Source organism: Sciurus carolinensis, chromosome 5 (genome assembly GCF_902686445.1).
Source record: "Sciurus carolinensis chromosome 5, mSciCar1.2, whole genome shotgun sequence".
In the NCBI taxonomy this organism is placed as follows: domain Eukaryota; kingdom Metazoa; phylum Chordata; class Mammalia; order Rodentia; family Sciuridae; genus Sciurus; species Sciurus carolinensis.
Genome location: NC_062217.1, coordinates 36,550,458 through 36,569,722, shown reverse-complemented (window position 1 = coordinate 36,569,722; position 19,265 = coordinate 36,550,458). Strand labels below are relative to the sequence as shown.

Sequence of the window (19,265 nt, the reverse complement as noted above, 5' to 3'; positions counted from 1 at the left end):
GTAATAAAAACTCCTCTTTTAAAGGATAGAATAGAAAGTTTTGTGCCTCTCAGGTAAGAGAGTAGATTTGAATTACATAAAATAAGTTCATTGTATACTGGCTAAGTCAAAAGCTATAGATTATTGTATAAAAAAAAAAAAGCAACATTTTTTTTCAAAACTCAAATTTTGTATGGCAACAAAAATAGAAATTGGAATAAGATACTTTGAGATGAAGTATGAAGAACAGAGTCAAGAGCTTCTTTAAAATGTTACAGCATAAGAGAAAGAGAAGACTGTGGATACAGCTTAGTGGTAGAGTGCCTGCTGAGCATGCACGAGGCTCTGGATTTGATCCCCAGTACTGCCTCCCCACATTTCACCCACCCCTAAAAACAGAGAGAGAGAGAAAGGGAAGAAGGGAGGGAAGAGGAGAGAAATTGAACAAGTACAGAAAATTACTGATAATTACAGAATCTGGAAAACATATATAAGAATTCATTATACAGATCTCTCTACATTTGTTAGGTTTGAAATTTTTTCTAATACAATTTAAAACTCTAAAATGAGAGGAATAATAGTTCTTATAAATGCTAGACGGTGTTGTTCAGATTCTGTTTATCTTTCATTGGTATTTTATTTATGTTAGTTACAAAAACAATATATAATTAGTTCTTTTTGGGGGGGAGGGGAGGTACCAGGGATTGAACTCAGGGACACTTGACCACTGAGCCACATCCCCAGCCCTATTTTGTATTTTATTTAGAGACAGGGTCTCACTGAGTTGCTTAGCAGCCTCACTTTTGCTGAGGCTGGCTTTGAACTCTTGATCCTCCTGCTTTAGTCTCCCCAGCCGCTGGGATTACAGGTGTGTGCCACCATGCCCAGCTATAATTAATTCTTTTTTTTTTATAATCTTGGAGCAGTGTTGATTGTGTCTGCTGTTACTGCAACACCCTGCATTAGTGATGGAATAAAAATATACGCAAGAACATGTGTATCATGCCCACAGGACACAGAATTCCTAGTACAGTCACAGAGTAGTGAAACATTTTTTACTATTTCTGAGTTGAAATATTTGGGGCAAGCACTTTCAGGGTGAAAGAAAACTCATGTGAAATGAACTTTTTGAGTATTTCTGAGTGTATTTTTATATACTCAGAAATGAACAAAATGACTTCTTGAACTAACTTCTTGTGTTTTCTAGGAAGAACTGGAACTATGGTTTGTGCCTGCCTTCTTGCCTCTGGAACTTTTTTAACTGCAGAGGTAGGAAAGACATTACTGTACACCGTCTCATTGAACTTGCTGACTCTGAAACATCACTTGTAGAGTGTTAAGATGATTCGTTGAGTTATGGTGCTTAAGTGAAATTGGAGAGGTGGTTTTTAGGAAGCCTTGTTTTAATACCTCCTGGTTTATGTGCTGTTAGTAACTGTCCTGAGTACCTCTAGAATGAAGTGATGTCAGTGAGACACAAAATTTAAGGGAATGCGAAATATCTCAATAATTGAGAAAAATGACATATTAATGCAGTATTTTACTGTTTTTTTTTTTTTTTTGGTGCTGGGGATTGACCCCATGACCTTGTGCTTGCAAGGCAAGCACTCTACCGACTGAGCTATCTCCCCAGCCCTATTAATGCAGTATTTTAAAGTTAAAATTAATGAAAAAATTTATGATGAATATAATACCAACATTTTTTAAAAGGCAGGACCTGGTACGGGCAGGATTAAGAAAGAGAAGGAGAGCAAAATTATACAAATGCAAAAAAAAAACAGAAACCAAGATGCTTCCCTTTCCTCATCACCAGTAACTTTTTCCTTCCTCACAAGTTACTGTCAGATTAATTAGATAAGTCTACAAAGGACCTTGACCATCCTTAGAATCGCTAAATTGATCAAAGGTATTATTTCCAACTCAAAACATAGTTTCTTCAGTATATTATTCTCTCTGTATAAACAACATATGGGGGATCTTTGACCTATGAAATTTTTTGAGGAGATAAGGTGGGCTGTTTCCACTTCTTAAAGCAATTTTCCATGGTTTTACTGACAGGGTCTTGCTGACAGTTACACTTAGTAGGACACATCCCCAACAGTTCTGCTCATCTCTTGGCCTAGGCTACAGAAGAGAAGCTGTGGGCTCCGCACCATGCTTAGCTTTCTAATCCCACCACCTTCTGTTTTTCTAACTTGAGACACAAAGGTTTTGAAAATGGGTATTCAATCCTTGCTCCCCATGTTCCCTGGGGGCTAAGGGCACATCATGTCCATTCTCAGGCTGGGTTGATTGGGCCAATGCCTGAAACAACAAAAGTGGATATATAAGGACACAGCTTTTCAAATTATGGATCTTAATAGTGAGTTGTTATAAAATTAACTTACTGGATTGTGTCCAGAATTTTTTAATATAAAGGAATAAGCAGAATAGAAAATATCAAAAAGTAAGTATTGTTTGTGTGTATGCGTATCCACGTATTCTAATATTATTAATGTGGATTGCCGTCACAAAAATTAAACATTTAAAAGCAATTGATCCAGAGCCTTAGCCTGATGGCTGGGGACATGTGCCTTAGGTCTGTACTAGCCTCTCTTTAACAAGTCACTTGGTTTTTGTTTGACCTCAGTTCTCTCATTTGTAAAATGGCAGGAAGGAAGAAGTGTTGCACCAAATGATTTCCAGCTCTAAAATTCCGTGTCTTTATGACATTTTGAAATAGAGGAGTCCTTGATGTGGCTTCATTAATTTTGTTGTTTTGGGTAGGTTCTGTCCAAAGACTACGGACTTAAGGAAATGATATGCCCTCAGAAGCTTTAGGAAAGGGAAGAGTGCAGATGAACCATGGTTTTATTGTCGGTCCCCTTTTCTGTAGGAAAGCCTTTACTTCTTTGGACAAAGACGAACAGATAAGAGCAAAAGCTCTAAATTTCAGGGAGTAGAAACTCCTTCACAGGTAAGTTTTCTTTTTAAGAAGGGGAGTTCTTTGTGGGGTGGGTTACAATTGGCACCTATTTGGTTTCATTTTAGACTCTTCTCCAGTGATCAGGCAACAGCACTTGGGTGCCTTGCCATAGGCCTTGCTCTCTTCTGGAAGCTATGAGGATCCCTCTGGTGCTTGCCTGGCAAGCACTGGGTTCTCCCTGGAGCGTTCTCCTTCCCATTTCATATTCATGGTTGTTTACAGAGTTCAGGATCTGATTATCCTCCCAAAGTAGGAAGGTCAATACCTAGGGTTCCAGACCCCTAAAGATTACTTAAAGTCACCAGCCTTTGATTTCCCTGTAAAGGGAAACTGAATCTTTCACAAACTCCCCTAGGGCAATTCATTGCTCATATGACATCACAAGGACTGTTCCTGGATAACCCTCCTCTATGTGTGCGCACACACACACAGACACTGCACAGATATGCCACACGAGGGGGCGGGAGGGAGGGAGGGAGGAGAGGGGTTGTATTATGAAAGAGAATGTAAAGGGGAAATAAACATTTTTCAAAAATTCTATTACATAGCAAACCCTATTACACTTTTACATACATCTCATTTAATACTTACAATACCCATATGAAGTATATACCATTATGCTATTTTTTCCTTTTAAAAATATTTTATTATGGAAATTCCCAAATATATACAAAAGTCCAGACAATGATATAATAAATCCTTTTCTAATCATCATGCCATTTTAAGAATTTCAGCCTATACCCAACCATGTTTCATTTGTCCCTTCCCCCACTCAAAACCCTGAGAATCACTCTTCACTCCTTAATTCCCTAAATCTGGATTATTTTGAAAGAAATTCCAGTCACCAGATCATTTTATTCCACAAGCTTTTCAGTATGACATTGGAGGACTTTAAAAGAATACCTCAATACCATTTATCATATCTAAAAAGATTATCTCTTAAATAATATCTTAATATCAAACTTCTAGTTCATGTCTAAATTTCCGATAGTTGTCTTAAATTTTTTTCACTTTTGTTTACTTCAATCAGGATCCAAAAGAAGATCCACACATTTCACTTCATTGCTGTTTTTAAAGTTTTCTCACCTCTTTTTTTATTCTTTGTAATTTGTTTATACCAGAAACCAAGACCTTTATTTATACGATAGAGTTTATAAAATTCCAGATTTTGTTGAATCATACTAAGGACTTTATATTCATTATCTCCTGAATAACTCTATGAGTAGGCACTAGTATGGATTTCCATTTTACAGATTGGGAAATTGAAGTTTACAGAAATCAACATCTTGAACTAAGAGTCTAGATCTCTTGGACTCTGCAGCCCGTTATTATCCATGTTGCCTTCTCTATATTGCCCTCAAATCAAAAGAAAACTGGTTGGGAATTCTTAAGTAGATGGGATATGGTTGTGAATGAGACTTTTTCTTTTAGTAGTCATACATGCCCTTGACTTACTGATCCATAGTACTCAGCCTTGCCACCACATTTTTCTTTCATAACCAACAACCCCTCCCACCAGAAAAAGTAAATAAATGAAAAAGATAACCCCAGATGCTAGGCTAAAAGTAATACATAAACTTACCAAAGTTCAGCTCTAATCATCAAAATCTGTAATGGCTCCCTGCTGCCAGTGGCAACAAACAAAAAGTTTTAAGTTGATACTCTCATCTTCTACAATTTGATGTTTCCAACCTTTACTCCCACTGTGTGCATCTAATCAGTTACTCAGACACACTGACGGTTTGTTGTTTCCCAGCCTGTCGACACTTCACACCATCATCCGTTGCCTCACATGGACCCCTTTTCCTGTAGTCCTTTCCTTTCCAGCATTTTGTTTTTTCAGTTCTTATAGCACTTGGTGGGTAAAGTCACTTTACCTTGTTCTATAGCTACTTCAAGTGGTGATCTTTGTGCTGGGGTTTAGCTTAGTGGTACAGCACTTGTCTGGCATGTGCACGGGCCCTGGTTCAACCCCTACACTGAAGAAAAAAAAAAAAAAGATAAGTGGCGACTTTTGTATCCCCTTTAAAAGCAGTCCTCTGTCTTGCCAATCTTTCTACCCTGTGCATCCCAAAGTGTCTCACTGCTTTCCCAAAAACTTCTTTGTAGGGAGTTCTTTCTAGGTGTTGGTTGTATTAATTTCTGCAGTGGTATGAGAGCAAAAGTAGCTTGAGGGACCTGGTGGGCTAAAGCCTTTAGTAGAAGGTGGAGAGTCTGGTGGCAGGAGCTGAGGGGATGTTAGATATGTCTCCTTCAGGAACTCTCCCTATACATCTCACTTTCCCCTTCTGCAGTCATATAGTTTCCCTAATAATAGTCCCAAACTGGCATACAGTAGGCTACAACCATGTCTCTTCTGATTCACTCCGATAGCAACATAAGGACTTAGACGCAGGTTTGAGAGGTTTGTTGGCAAGGCCCCAGGACAAAGACACCTCTGTGGTGTGGTAATTCTTAGACACTACCACATTCTGCCCCTGCACTGTAAGCCATTCTACTGAACACATTGCATCCCCACCCAGTTAAGAACTTGTGGGAACCTTCCTCATGACTGCCCTTTCTGATGGGAAGTATGCTAGCCAACTTGTCATTGCTATAACCAAAATACCTGATGCAAACAACTTAGAGGAGGAAATTTTACTGTGTGTCACAGTTTCAGAGGTATCAGTCCATGGCTGACTGCCTCCATTTCTCTGAGCCTGAGGTGAGGCAGAATATCATGGCAGAAGGGCGAGACAAAAGAAAACTGTTCAGTTCACGGAAGTTGGGAAGCAGAGAGAGGAAGAAGGGACCAGGGACAAGATTTAGTCCCCAAGGGCTCTCTGCCAGTAATGTACCTCCTCCAACCATGCCTTACCAGGCTAGTTTCCACCACTTCCCAAGAGCCTGATCAGCTGATGGTGTCAGAGCCCTCATCATTCAATCACTTCCCCAGAGCCCCACCTCTGAACATTGCTGCACTGGGGACCGAGTCTTCAACACATGAGCTTTTGGGGAACATTCCAGATCCAAACCATAACAGAATGTATGGCAGTTAATTTTATTAGCACATCCCTGTTGATTCAGTACTAGAACTCTTCAATCCTTGAAGAAAGACTCAAGGAATGCCTTCTGAGCAACTTGCCACAGGAGAAGGATGAAACTAAGAGAATTCCAAGGTTTCCTTGCAAAAAGAGAACTGGGAAAATGGAAAGTGAAGAAACTAACTAGCAGGGACAGAGAAGAATGACAACTTATTACTGATATGTAGAGGTCTTCCTCTGGAGAATCTTTGTGTACCACTCTCCCATGACTAGGAAGTTACTCTCCACCAAACGATCAACCTTCCTGTAACTCAGTCACCACTAAGCTTCTATCCCAATATTGATAATATAACAGATGTTTCATTGATTAGTTATCCTCTCAATCATAAGCAGCCTAAAAACAAGAACTGGCTCCTTTCACATCGCTTCTCCACAGCACTGAATTCTATCATAGATATTTAGTTGCAAGACCCTAGCATAAAAATACCTAGTTATGTAATGGAATACTGTTTCCTTAATTTCTTACTGCCCTTAATAAGCTCTTTTCAAAAGAGAGAGATTTTGACTGATAGGATGTTGACTTTAGACTTTTCATTCTTATATAATTGAGGCTTCTGTTGCTTTGCAGAGTAGATATGTTAGGTATTTTGAAAAAGTGAAAAGTGACTACAAGTGGGATCTACCTCCAAGACAAAATTGCATTATAAAAAAATTCATCATTTATTCAATTCATGGTAAGTGCTTTATTTATAATTGAAGGGTTGGGCAGGAGGGTCAGTGTTCCCCACTCCCCTCCCCTTCTCTCCCCTCCCCTCCCCTCCCTCCTGTTCTCATTGCTCCCTTGGCCTCAACCCAGGGTAGACTTTTCAAGGTAGAGCCTTTGGTGGAGGGAAGAAGGGCCTGTGAGCACTCAAAACTACTTCTTTCCCATACCCAACTCTGATTCAGTTTCATCTTGACAGGTGTCCCCATACCATTTTCTCACCTGCTCCTTTCAGAGACCTTTTTTTCTCATCACCACAGTCTCTCCCTTTCCCCTCGCTCCTCTTCCTGTAACTCTCACCCCCAGCATCTCCATCGAGGTGCCTTAAATATCTGATCAGTAAATATTTTACTGTAATTGTTGCCATATAAACTATTGAGTACCTGTTTGGGACCAGGTCCTATGCTAGTGTTCTCTGCCCTTAAGTAGTTGACAGAAGAGAAATAAGTACATAAAGAGCAGACCACGGTGTTAGAGCACAGAGAGCTGGGGTTGGGAGGGGTGTTAAGAAAAGCTTCCCTCTACTTGTGTGATTTGTGAAGGACAGAGCTGTAGTGGAGCCTAACTCAAAACCCCAACTTAGAATCAGACCTCCCACAGGGAGAGATACTAGGCTTGTCCAACAGGTAGTGAAGATTAGGGACAGCAGTGCCTCACTCCCTCTTCCTTTCCACACTCAGTGGGGCCCGCCAAAAAGATTCAGACTAACTTTTTCTACAGCATGAGAGGCAACACATTCTGCTGTTGGAGCCATTTCTTCTGAGAAATTTAGCTCTAACTACAAAGCCAACTTGGTGGCATGGCAGCCTGTGTAATACCATAGTGTATACTCTGCCTCAATACCCTCTTTGTTACCAGTGGGAATAACATTATCTATACTAACCCTAGGAATACTAAACTGTTCCACACAAGCAAGAGGCATTTAGTCTAATAAATTTTTAATGATTTCTCGAATGTAAACAATGAGAATCATTTCTCAAAAATTTAAGCTTAAAAGTAGTTTTAATAAATTCTAGAATTTTATGTTGCCTTAGTCTGATAAGACTGTAACTTCTCTCTTAATGTTTCAAATTTTATTTAAACCCCATGGAGACACTGTTTATTTAAAGCTGTAAGGTACAGATCTGGGGAACAGAAGAACTAACCCAAATCTATAATAATGAAGGTAAAGTCTAGAGTTCAATGAGCTAAGATGAAACAGAGAATTTTAAAGTCCGACCTGAGATTCCTCATGGAGACTTTCAGACAGAAGCTCAATATTATGACCTTAGCTGATCAGTACTGTGTGGGTCCAGGTTTGTGGAGCAGATTTATGGAGGCCTATATGGCAAAGTAAAATTCTTCCTAGTCTCATGTAAGTACTCAGTTTAAATCTAGTGAAGTCAGTCTATTTTGGAATAAAAATAATCATGTTCAGGAAAAGATGTGAAAAACTTTGAAATGGATAATCTCTTGTCTAGAGCACCCTTCTAGGGTTATCTCTATTTTTCATTGTCTTTAGGCTATTTTATAGCTCTTTTAAGTTATAGAAAATTGATAATAATACAAATAATTTTTCCATGCAAATGCAAATTAGTTGTGTCAAGTGGAATGCATCTATTTGTATATTTCGTGCATCATTCCTAATGATTAATAAACATCATTTATTAATGTTTAGTACTTTGAACCAGCTGTAACATTGTATTTGTTACTCATTTATTTATGACTTAAATCCAAATTTTGACAAGTGCTTTAAAAATTGCAAGGTACATGGTATATGGTACCTCCTATGGTAAAGGAGGATAATATATTAGTATTTGTATTTATATGTACATAAAATTCTGGGGAATATATATTCATATTTGATTATACATACAAAACACAAGAAATATTAGGAGTGGTTATGTATTTAGGGCTGAGCAACTATATAGGTGGACTGTGGGTGAGATGGAGACCTATCTCTTCGTGCTATTTTTTTATCTTAAAATTATGCAGATACATTTACATGATTTTTTTGATGTGTGGGAATGTAAGGGTTTAAATCAATGCTCTTTACTTCTCATGTTATAGTATTTGACTTAGTTTAGTTCTACTTTTTGCTGATTTCTTGTAGATATTAGTAGAAAGTCTGCAATGAGAATGAGACAGGGAACTGAGTGAAGAAAGCATGATTTCTAATGACACATTAATAACATAGTATTAATGAAACACTTAAATGAAAGCAGAATATGAATGGAGCAATCAAGAATGATTAAAATATTACTTCATTAGATTATTTGTTAAAGTGAAGCATGCAGGATGAAAAGGAAGGGGAAAAAATCAATCAGAGGCTTCAGAAACCAAGTCTTCAAGGAAATGCTAAAGAAAGTGGGTCATTTGAACTAAAAAAGAGGGGAATAAGATCATTTATCTGTAAATGTATACTAAACTCCACAGGAATGTTTGTATATAGCTATCCCATATTTTCATAAAGGTTGCTTTCAGAAATGGACTTAAAATAAACCAAGAGAGGGCTGGGGAGATAGCTCAGTTGGTAGAGTGCTTGTCTTGCAAGCACAAGGCCCTGGGTTCGATCCCCAGCACCACAAAAAAAAATAATAATAATAATAATAAACCAAGAGGAATGTAGACATTTATTATTTTAAAACATGATTAGAAGTCTAAAGAAAGAAACACATTAGCAAGAATTTTTGCAAATCACCTTCCTTAATTTTTTTTTTCCTAGAAAGGTAAAGCAATGGGATTCTTATTCTTTTAGAAGCTGAACTACACATATTTTTTCCTCCCTTTTTCTCCAGTCTTGATAAATTCTGCTTTAGGAGGCAGAATTGAGCTTGAGTACTTGTTTTTCAAAGACAAAATCCTTATAAGACCAAATGATCCAATATCACCATTATGGTAGCAAGGAGAACTTTTTCTCTTTTTAATCCATAAAGTTAATTGGCAAGGCATTACTCTTTGCTCTAACCAGCATATCTTTTTACTTTTATTCAGGTGTTGGAAAAGGCAATGGAACTGATCTAAAACTACATATAGTAATGCATCAGAAGACTGTCTTTTCTTCTTCTTCCAATAACTGTAGGGTAAGAGAAAGCAATGAACCAACAATTCTGGTGTTTATTTTAAAGCTCAATGTCAAATCAGTCTGTTGACCTTTCTCCAAACCATCACTCACCAAAAAGAGATGCCATGTCGCTTTCTATTTTATCATCTAACCTGGTACTTGGTTTGGATGCAAATTAGAAATAAGTGTACCTCTTTGTTTAGTCTTCTCAGGGCATTTTCCAGAATTTTAGTCAGTTCAGAGTTGCTTTGCCTTTCACTTTTCCACAAATGCTGAGTATATTCTCAGAAATCTGTCAAGATTTTAAATTTATCTATCTGGTCAGCTTTTGCCATGTTATCTTCCTGGTCATTTTATCTTTTATTTTATAGAACTGATTCTCAAAATTTCTCCCATTACATAGGTTGTCTCTTCACTCTTGTTGATTGACATGAAAAAGTTTCTTATGTTGATGCAATCTCATTTGTCAATTATTCCTTTTGTTTCCTGAGATATTAGAGTACTATTCAGGAAATTATCATCTATACCAATATTTTGAAGTGTTTCCATTATGATTTTCCTCTAGTAATTTCAAAGTTTCAGGTCCTATGTTAAGTAAGGTCTTTGGTCCATTTTGAGTTGATTTTTGTACAGGATAACATAGGGGTCTAGTTTCAATCTTCTGTTTTTGTTTGACAAAAACACACACACAAAAAAACTAGGAATTAATCTAATCAAGGAGGTTTTCCATATATCTGATAAGTGGATATTCAGTTTTCCTAGCACCATTTGTTGAAGAGACTGTCTTTTCTTTAATGTATGTTTTTAACATCTTTGTTGAGAATCAGATGGCTGTACATGCATGGTTTTATTTCTGGGTCCCTTATTCTATTCCATTGGTCTGTATGTCTATTTTTATGCCACTACCATGCTATTTTTGGTACCATGGCTCTATATTTTGAAATCAGGTATTACAATGCCTCCAGCATTGTGCTTTTTGCTCAAGATTATTTTGTCCATTCATAGTCTTTTGTACTTCCAAATAAATTTTAGTGGTTTTTTTTTTTTGAGTTTTGTGAAGGATGTCTTTTTAAAAATTTTTTTTATCTTTGGAATTTTGATGTGGATTGAACTGAATTTGTAAATCACTTTTGGCAGTATGGTCATTTTAATAATATTAATTCTTCCAATCCATGAACATAGGATCTTTCCATCTTCTAATATCTTCTTCAATTTCTTTCTTCAGTGTTTTATAGTTTTTATTTTAGAGATCTTTCACCCATTTGGTTAGGTTTCTTTTTGGGGTTTTTTTGTTTGTTTTGTTTTGTTTTTGAGACTATTGTACATGGAATTGTTTTCCTGATTTCTTTCTCAAAAAGTTCATTATTTGTGTATAGAAAAGCTACTGATTTTTTTAAATGTTGATTTTGTATCCTACTACTTTGCTGAATTTATTAGTTCTAAGAATCTTTTCGTGGAGTATTCCAAGTATGGAATCATATCATCTATAAACAATAATGTGACTTCCTCCTTTCCTGTTTTAATCCCTTTTATTTCTTTATCTTTCCTAATTGCTCTTGATAAAATTTCAAGTACTACAATGAATACAGTTGGTGATAGTGGACATCCTTGTCTTGTTCCTGACTTTGGAGAAAGGTATTTTCAGTTCTTCTCCATATAGTATGATGTTGACTATAGGTTTGTCATATATTGAAGTATGTTCCTTCTATCCCCATCTTATTCAGGACTTTCTTAATGAAGGGCTATTGAATTTTATTGAAGATTTTTTTTTCTGCACCTACTAAGATGCTCATGTGCTTTTAAATCCTTGACTATTTATGTGCTGCTTCACATTTATTGATTTGCATATGTTCAACCAACCTTGCATCCCAAAATGAAGTCAACTTGATCATGATATATGATCTTATTAATGTGCTGTTAAATTCAATTTTCAAGTATTTTATTGAGAATTTTTGCATCATCAGGGATACTGGTCCATTGTTTCCTGTGTTGTTGTTGTTGTGCCCTTATCAGATTTTGGTAGCTGGGTAATACTGGCTTCATAGAATGGATTTGGAAGTGTTCCTTCCCTTTCTATTTTATGGAATAATTTGAGTACATTGGTATTAGTTCTTCTTTAAAAGTCTGGTAAAATTCTTGGCCTTTTCTTTGTTTAGATACTTTTTATTCCTGCTTCAACCCCACTGCTTATTATTGATCCATTTATATTCTATGGTTCAATTTTGATAAGCCATATGTGTCCAGAAATTTGTCCATTCATCTAGATTTTCCAATTTATTGGCATTTAGCTTTTCAAAATATCCCTTAATGACCCTCTGGATTTCAGTGGTATCTACGTAACATCACCATTTTCCCTATAATTTTACTTATTTCAGAGTTCTTACTCTTTCTTTTGGTTACTTTAGTTAAGGCTCTGTCAATTTTGTTTATCTTTCAAAACCCAACTCTGTTTCATCAATCCTTTGCTCTTTTAGTCTCTACTTCATTTGCAAACACTCTTTTCTTGGTTATGCTCATCCATTCCTCTTCTTTTAAATATCATTTGTTCTTTCACTGAGCAGATATTTAAGCACGTCCTGTGTGGCAGATAAAGGAAAGACAACAAGGCAGTCTCCATCCTAACAATTCATACATGTTAATCAATCCTGATTTATCAAATGAGCTTTCTCTCTGCTTCTGCAAATGCCACAATATTCCTCCTCTCAGGTCATAAAATTTGATATTGTCTTTGCCTTGGCCCTCCAAATCCAATTAATCACTGATTCCTGTTGATTCTATCTTTGAAAATTCTCTTTAATTTCCCTTCCTTTATGTTCCCACTGCCACCACCTAGTCTAGGACCTTATGGCTCATACCCAGGTTTCTACAATAGCCTCCTTGCCCTTTCTCCTTATACAATACAGCGTGTAGAGTTCTATAATATGTATCCTGAAATACTGCTTTCATTTTGGAAAGCTGTAGGTAGAGCAGAAGACACACAGTGTGTCTATGGTCATGCCAAGTAACATTTTTCATTTAACATTTTTATCTATAAAACAAAGATCACATCTTAAGTGTTATGAGAATTAGAGTTAGTAAATAAATGTTATAGGTGATAATTATCAGGCCATTTTTTGTCACATAAGAAATGACACACCAGTTTTCTACAATTATACTCTTATTTCCCTGGCTCATGAGGGCTCAAAATATCCCTAACATATCTGAGCTTATTTGCATCAATAACTTGACTTACAGACTCCATTCAAGTAGAATGGGTCATCCCCTCTGGCTTTGGAACATGACTCTAATTTCTACTTCATATTTTTGCTTATCTTCCCCTCCCCATGTCCACACTATTCCTTTATCCCCATTTTTCCAAGCCCAACTTAACTTCTATCTCCTTGGTGAAGCTCTCTCATTCAACTCCTCCCATTCATACTTTTTTTTACTCTTGTTCTTTTTATGTATACAACTCCCTGAAAGGACAGAATCTGTGCTGTTTGTATTTTTCAAAGGGACTAATATAGACCATTCTCATTGTGGGTGCTATTATTGTATGATGAAAAATCAGTAACAAAGTAATACTTAATATAGCTTCAAAGTCTCTCAAGAAACTTGACCTATCTTTGGTCACTTCATCCATCCGTGCAGCAATTGACAAGGTCAATGGATCCCACAAACAAGATTTTTTTGATAAAACATCTGTTATGCACTTTGTGAATGACAATGCCCACCTTAAAATTGGGCTTCAGAGTGCAGTCTTAGAAGAGTTCCCAGTATATGAAAATCAGTTGATGTACTTTAAATAGTAATATATACTTGGTTAAACTCTAATAGAAAAATGAAATACTTTGCTTCTCAACAGTGCCTCACTATAACCCTCAAACATGTAGGGTTAACTTAATATTGCAGCTTCAGAGATATGATGATTAACATTTATTTATACATGAAATGACTGGGCCATGAGACCAAAGGTACTTGATAAGTTTAGGAAGTCTGGGTAAGTGAAAAAGAACTTCATTATTACACTTAACTCATCCTCAACTGGGTTTATAGTTCTGAATTCCATGTGTTTATTCACAGATATTTCATGACATTGAAACAGACAGAGTAATATTTATTATAGGCAACTGTCCAGTTCTGTATGATGATGTGAAAGTGCAGTTTTTCTCCGCAGTGAGTAATCAACAAACAACCTCTACCATTGTTATTTTCTGGTCTTTTGAGTGGTTTTCACTTGGGATTTCCTCTGCTACAGTTCCCAAAAAAGGGAACTGATATCAATCAATGGTCAGGGTAGGAGAGAAAAGCAAGAAATTTACAACAAAAATTTTTAAAAGAAGAACATGTAATTTAAAGGTTTTCTTGCTCATCCTTTTTTCTAAATTCTATACAATTTACATGTATTAATTTACAAATAAGAAAAAATACAAAAACCAAGACGTTAAAAAAATCCTAAAGGTGTTTTACTGCTTGGCAAGGAACATATTTTTGTTTTATATTTTTGAAATGCACTGTTGTCAATAATGTGCAAAATACTTTAAAGTGGGGGATACGTAATACATATTAATCTAATATTTATGAAAAATAATGCTTTTCATTGTCATTACTCTGAATATTGAGTGTATAATTATATTGACCAGTTGTAAAACATTATATCTGAGTATTTTCTGTGCATAACAAATTTCTACGCCTTGCTGGTTTCATTTTCCTATCAAATCATCAACCATAACTTCCAACAAGTAACTATGTTGGTCAAATTAGAATTAATTCCTTGTGCCCTCTTTCATCTCTTGCTTGTTCCCTGTTGGAAAATAATCTATTAAATATTAAAATGGTAAATGTAATGAAGCAAGTGACTTGGATAATTCCTGTTCTGATGGAATATTCTCCTTAAATAATGGAACCACTCTGAGTTCTTGTTCAAATAGCAGTCTCTGAGCCGAAACAGTAATGTAAACCTCATTGGCCCAGGGGGGTCTGAGTAATATCCAGTTTTTGTGATTATTAAGAGCCATGACATGAAAGCACTTTTTAAATATTTTAGGTATTTTTATCATCAGTATTGTTGGTTAATTATTCAACGTAGTTGTTCCTTGTATAAATGAATATGTGTTGTTTTTCTCTAATTTGGTCTTAACTTCTCTCTCTCTTCTCCCTCTCTCTCTCAGAGTGGCTATAAATTCTAGTCTTGCTTTAATGAGGTTCCAGGTTAAGTGGTTTTAGATGTTTATACTGAGTTTTCCACAGAATATTTCTTTATCCTGGGACATCCCCATGCTTGAGTGTTTGGTGACCAAGTGTCCCTCTCAGGAAACTTGTCTATATTGGCAGGCACCCTTGTGATTCATGTCTGACATGTCTAGTTTATTCCTACCAACGTGGCCACTCCCTAGGACAGGCCTGAGAGGAGGGTTAGATTCAGTTGTGTTGGTCAAGTAAAACAGAAAGTCCACACATGAAATAATAGAACACATGAAATAATAGAAGCAGATTTTTATTACTTACAGATCCCAGAGAGAAGAGTGAAGCACACCTCACAGGGCCAATGGGGAGGTGGGAGCCAAGGACATGTTTGCTCAACCAGCAGAGGGGAGCAATAGAGAGAAAGAGACCTGAGGATCGAAGACTTTATTGGGATCTAGGGTGTTACCTTCATAGTTTTTCCACAGCAAACGGGTATGAGGTGCAAGAAGTCACACTGTGACTGAGAAATAGTCACTGTGGCATATCTGCATAGGTCCCCTGGAGTATGGGGGTCGGTGGGGCAAGTTAAATATATTGTATCTAGCTCTCTCATAGGAAGGTGGTTATGTAAGACAGATATCTGAATCAATTACATTGAGGAACTGGGAGCAGGCAGAGAACTGGAAACTGTCAATAGTGATGGAGCCCTGCTTCTGGTATGAGAAAGTCTAACTGACATTTAAAATGGATTTTAAGTATTCATTATGACATTTACATCATAATGAATAGGCATGGTCCTTGGTAGATTCTGTTTAGCACTATCTAATCCAGTTTAAAAGAACAGTGTGTAAATTTATAAATATCTGTCATGGGGGAAAAATACATTTTTCTAGAAGGGAATTGCTGTTATATAGTAATTCTACATTTAACTTATTGAGGAACCGTCAAAATGTTTTCCACAGTGGCTATAGCATTTTACATCCCCACCAGGAATATATGAGGGACTCCAATTCTTTGCATCCACACCAATACTTTATTTTTGGCTTTTGCTTTTTTAAAAAAATATTTTTTAGTTGTAGATGAACACAATACCTTTATTTATTTAATTTTATGTGGTGCTGGGGATCAAACCTAGTGCCTCACACATGCTAACCAAGTGCTGTACCACTGAGTCACAACCCCAGCACTGCTTTTTTTTTTTTTTTTTTTTTTTTGGTAATAATGCTCTTGGTGGATGTGAAGTGTTATCCTTATAACATTGTGACTAAGAATAATTTCATGCACTTGCTGGCCATTTGGATATATTCTCTGGAAAAATGTCTATTTAAGTCCTTTCATTGTTTTCATTTGGATTATCTTTTTTGTTGAATTTAAGAATCAGTTATATATCCTGGATATAAGACCCTCATCAGATATGTGATTTGAAAATATTTCTTTCATTCTGTGACATATGTTTTCACCTTGCTGATGGTGCCCTTTAAAGCATGAAAGTTTTAAATTTTATTGAAGTTCAATTTACCTATATTATTTCACTGCACTATTTTGGACCCTTATGTTTTAATTGAAAATACTAACTAAATAAAAATAATACATTTTCTACATTTAAAAATAAATTTCCTCAAAATGTTTGATGGAAAGAAAGCAACAGCATTCTTTTAAACCTCCTTCTTAAGTGTATTGTCTTAGACTGTAGAGTGCTGCATACTTAATAGCTACAATTATTTGATAAATATGTAAAGGAAGGATTTTTAATCCCTTCAGAAACATTTGTTTGGGGTATTAATTTTATTATGAAAATAATCTTTTTTTCTTTGTCTTTTTAGGATCTTCCTAAATATTATGACAACTGTTGTTTTTTTTTCTGGTTTCACACATCTTTTATAAAAAATTACAGGTAGGAATATAATGTAATCCCACAGAAACAAGTTTCAATGTCTGTGTATAAGGTGTAATGATTTTGCCAACTATTTAAATTTAATTAGTTTAAAAAAATCTTGAATTGGTCAGAATTCTTCATTGCCTTGCTCATCTGAATATGGTTATTTTAAAAATAACAGTTTTTTTGGGGGGGGATGGATGGGTTTTTTTGTTTTTGTTATTCATTCTATTTAGTTATACATGACAGCAGAAGGCATTTTGATTCATTGTACACAAATAGAGTACAACTTGTTATTCTGTGGTTGCACATAATGTAAAGTCACACCATTCGTGTCATCATACGTGTACAGGGTGTTTGTCTCATTCCACCATCTTTCCTTACCCTTGTCCCTTCCCCTCCCCTCATTTCCCTCCACACAATCCAAAGTTCCTCCATTCTTCCCTTACCCCCACCCCCAGTTATGTATCAGCATCCACTTATCAGAGAAAACATTTGGCCTTCGTTTTTGGGGGATTGGCTTATCTCACTTAGCATGATATTCTCCCAACTCCATCCATTTATCTGCAAATGCCATTAATTTTTTCTTTATGAATACAGCTACTCTTGAGATTCACTGTTAAATTAGCCTTAAGGTCTATGCCACATGATTCTCAGTTAAAATGTGTTACACTCAGATGTTGAGTGTAGTAATGAACTCCTCCCATTAAGTTTAACATTCAAGGGCTGGGGAGATAGCTCAGTCGGTAGAGTGCTTGCCTTGCAAGCATAAGGCCCTGGGTTTGATCCCCAGCACCACGGAAAAAAAAAAAAAAAAAAAGTTTAATATTCATCCACTCAGTACCATGAACATGGCAGGTCCTCAGTGCTAAAGGCTGACCACAAACTTCTCTGCTGAAGTGTAACCAAGCAAGCCAATCTATGGTACATGCCTTCTAATTTCAGCAACTTGGTAAGCTGAGGTAGGATTCCAAGTTCAAGGCCAGCTTTAGCAATTTAGCAAGACCCTATCCTATCTCAAAATAAAAATTGAAGAAGACGGGTAAAGGGCCCTTGGGTTCAATATCTACAGCAGAAGTTATAAAACACAGTAAGTATAACAGAAGATAGCTAAAAAACAACTCTCCTGCCAGCTTTTTTTTTTTTTTTTTTTTTTTTTTTTAATCTCCTGTGCTGGGAATTGAACCCAGGACCTTATGCATGCTAGGCAAGTGCTCTACCCTACCACTGGGCTACACCTGCAGACCTAATAAGTCTCCTATTAAACATGAGCTTCTAACATCTAAATTGAGAAATAGTTTTTTAATTTATTAATTAGATTTGAAGATTATTCCAAAGAACCTTGTACCATATCTGAAAATTCATTCCCGAGTCTAGAAGTTCTCCATTTTAAGGAGTATTGTCCTGGGATGATGAAAAAACAAGATTTTGGGTATTGTCATGCCATCCAAAACAAAAGGAAGGGTAACTTTAAAAATCATTCAGGTCAGAACTGGAGAAGTGGTTGTGATTACAGGTGATATGAATTATCCTTTTATCCAATCCTAGCCTTCTCTTCAAATCTGAACTGGATCTAATAACCCCTCAAGTCTAGTAAGACAACAATAAAAGGAATGTCTGGTCTATTTGTAATACACACACATTTAGATTTTGAGAGACTGTGGACTTTGGATCTGAAGGAAATTTTTTACCAATATTTTTCCTGGGTATATGCCAACAATGAACTTTGACTCCTAACATGAGCAAAGTCCTTCCAACAGAGTTGGTTGGAGCCTCATTTAATGTTATTCCTCAAAAATGGTTCTTGCTAAAGGATAGTTTTTCCTTCAGAATACTATATTTATATGATTGAAGAAGCAACCCATTAAATCACTTTTATTCTCATTTATTATAAATTTCTAAAGATATTACTTTTATTTTTACATACTGCCTGGTAAAGCTTTTTTAAATACCTATAAAACTATTCTTTAGCCAAAAATACCAACTTCATCATTTAAGGGACAATATTTTATTATTGGGTTTTGTTACATATCTAGTATCTGGTTGATTTTTGTCACAGAAATTTAGATATTTTATTAAACCTAAATGTCATTAATTCCATGAGAGACAATGTTAAAAGAATAATTAACAAGATGAAGGGATTTTGTGTCTTGACAGGGAGGTGGAAGAAACCAACCAACATACACACAAAAGGGCTTAGGTTCTAATCATGGCAAGTCTTTCTGAAGTGCCAACAAGAGTGCCCTTCTTACTGCGTGGCTTTTCTGTTAGCCCTAAAATAAAATGTAATGATTTTTATTCTATCCTTAGGCTTACTCTACCAAGAAATCAACTGGACAATCCCCATAAACAAAAAACATGGAAAATTTACCGTCCAGATTTTGCAGTAGAAGTATACTTTGATGAAACAAGCCAAAATTAATGCTATAGCTGGTATCTGATTAAATGCA

General features: G+C 36.1%; 1 protein-coding gene across 1 annotated transcript in view; it reads left to right on the top strand.

Annotated features, from left to right (window-relative positions):
• Positions 1-19,265, top strand: part of LOC124985551 (phosphatidylinositol 3,4,5-trisphosphate 3-phosphatase TPTE2-like) — a 51,163-nt gene extending 31,898 nt beyond the window's left edge. The window contains exons 11-17 of the mRNA XM_047554288.1: positions 1,187-1,248; positions 2,855-2,935; positions 6,596-6,701; positions 9,704-9,792; positions 13,836-13,928; positions 16,763-16,833; positions 19,126-19,265. Coding sequence (XP_047410244.1) covers positions 1,187-1,248; positions 2,855-2,935; positions 6,596-6,701; positions 9,704-9,792; positions 13,836-13,928; positions 16,763-16,833; positions 19,126-19,237 — 614 coding nt within the window. The 3' untranslated portion in view covers positions 19,238-19,265. The remainder of the gene's footprint in view (positions 1-1,186; positions 1,249-2,854; positions 2,936-6,595; positions 6,702-9,703; positions 9,793-13,835; positions 13,929-16,762; positions 16,834-19,125) is intronic.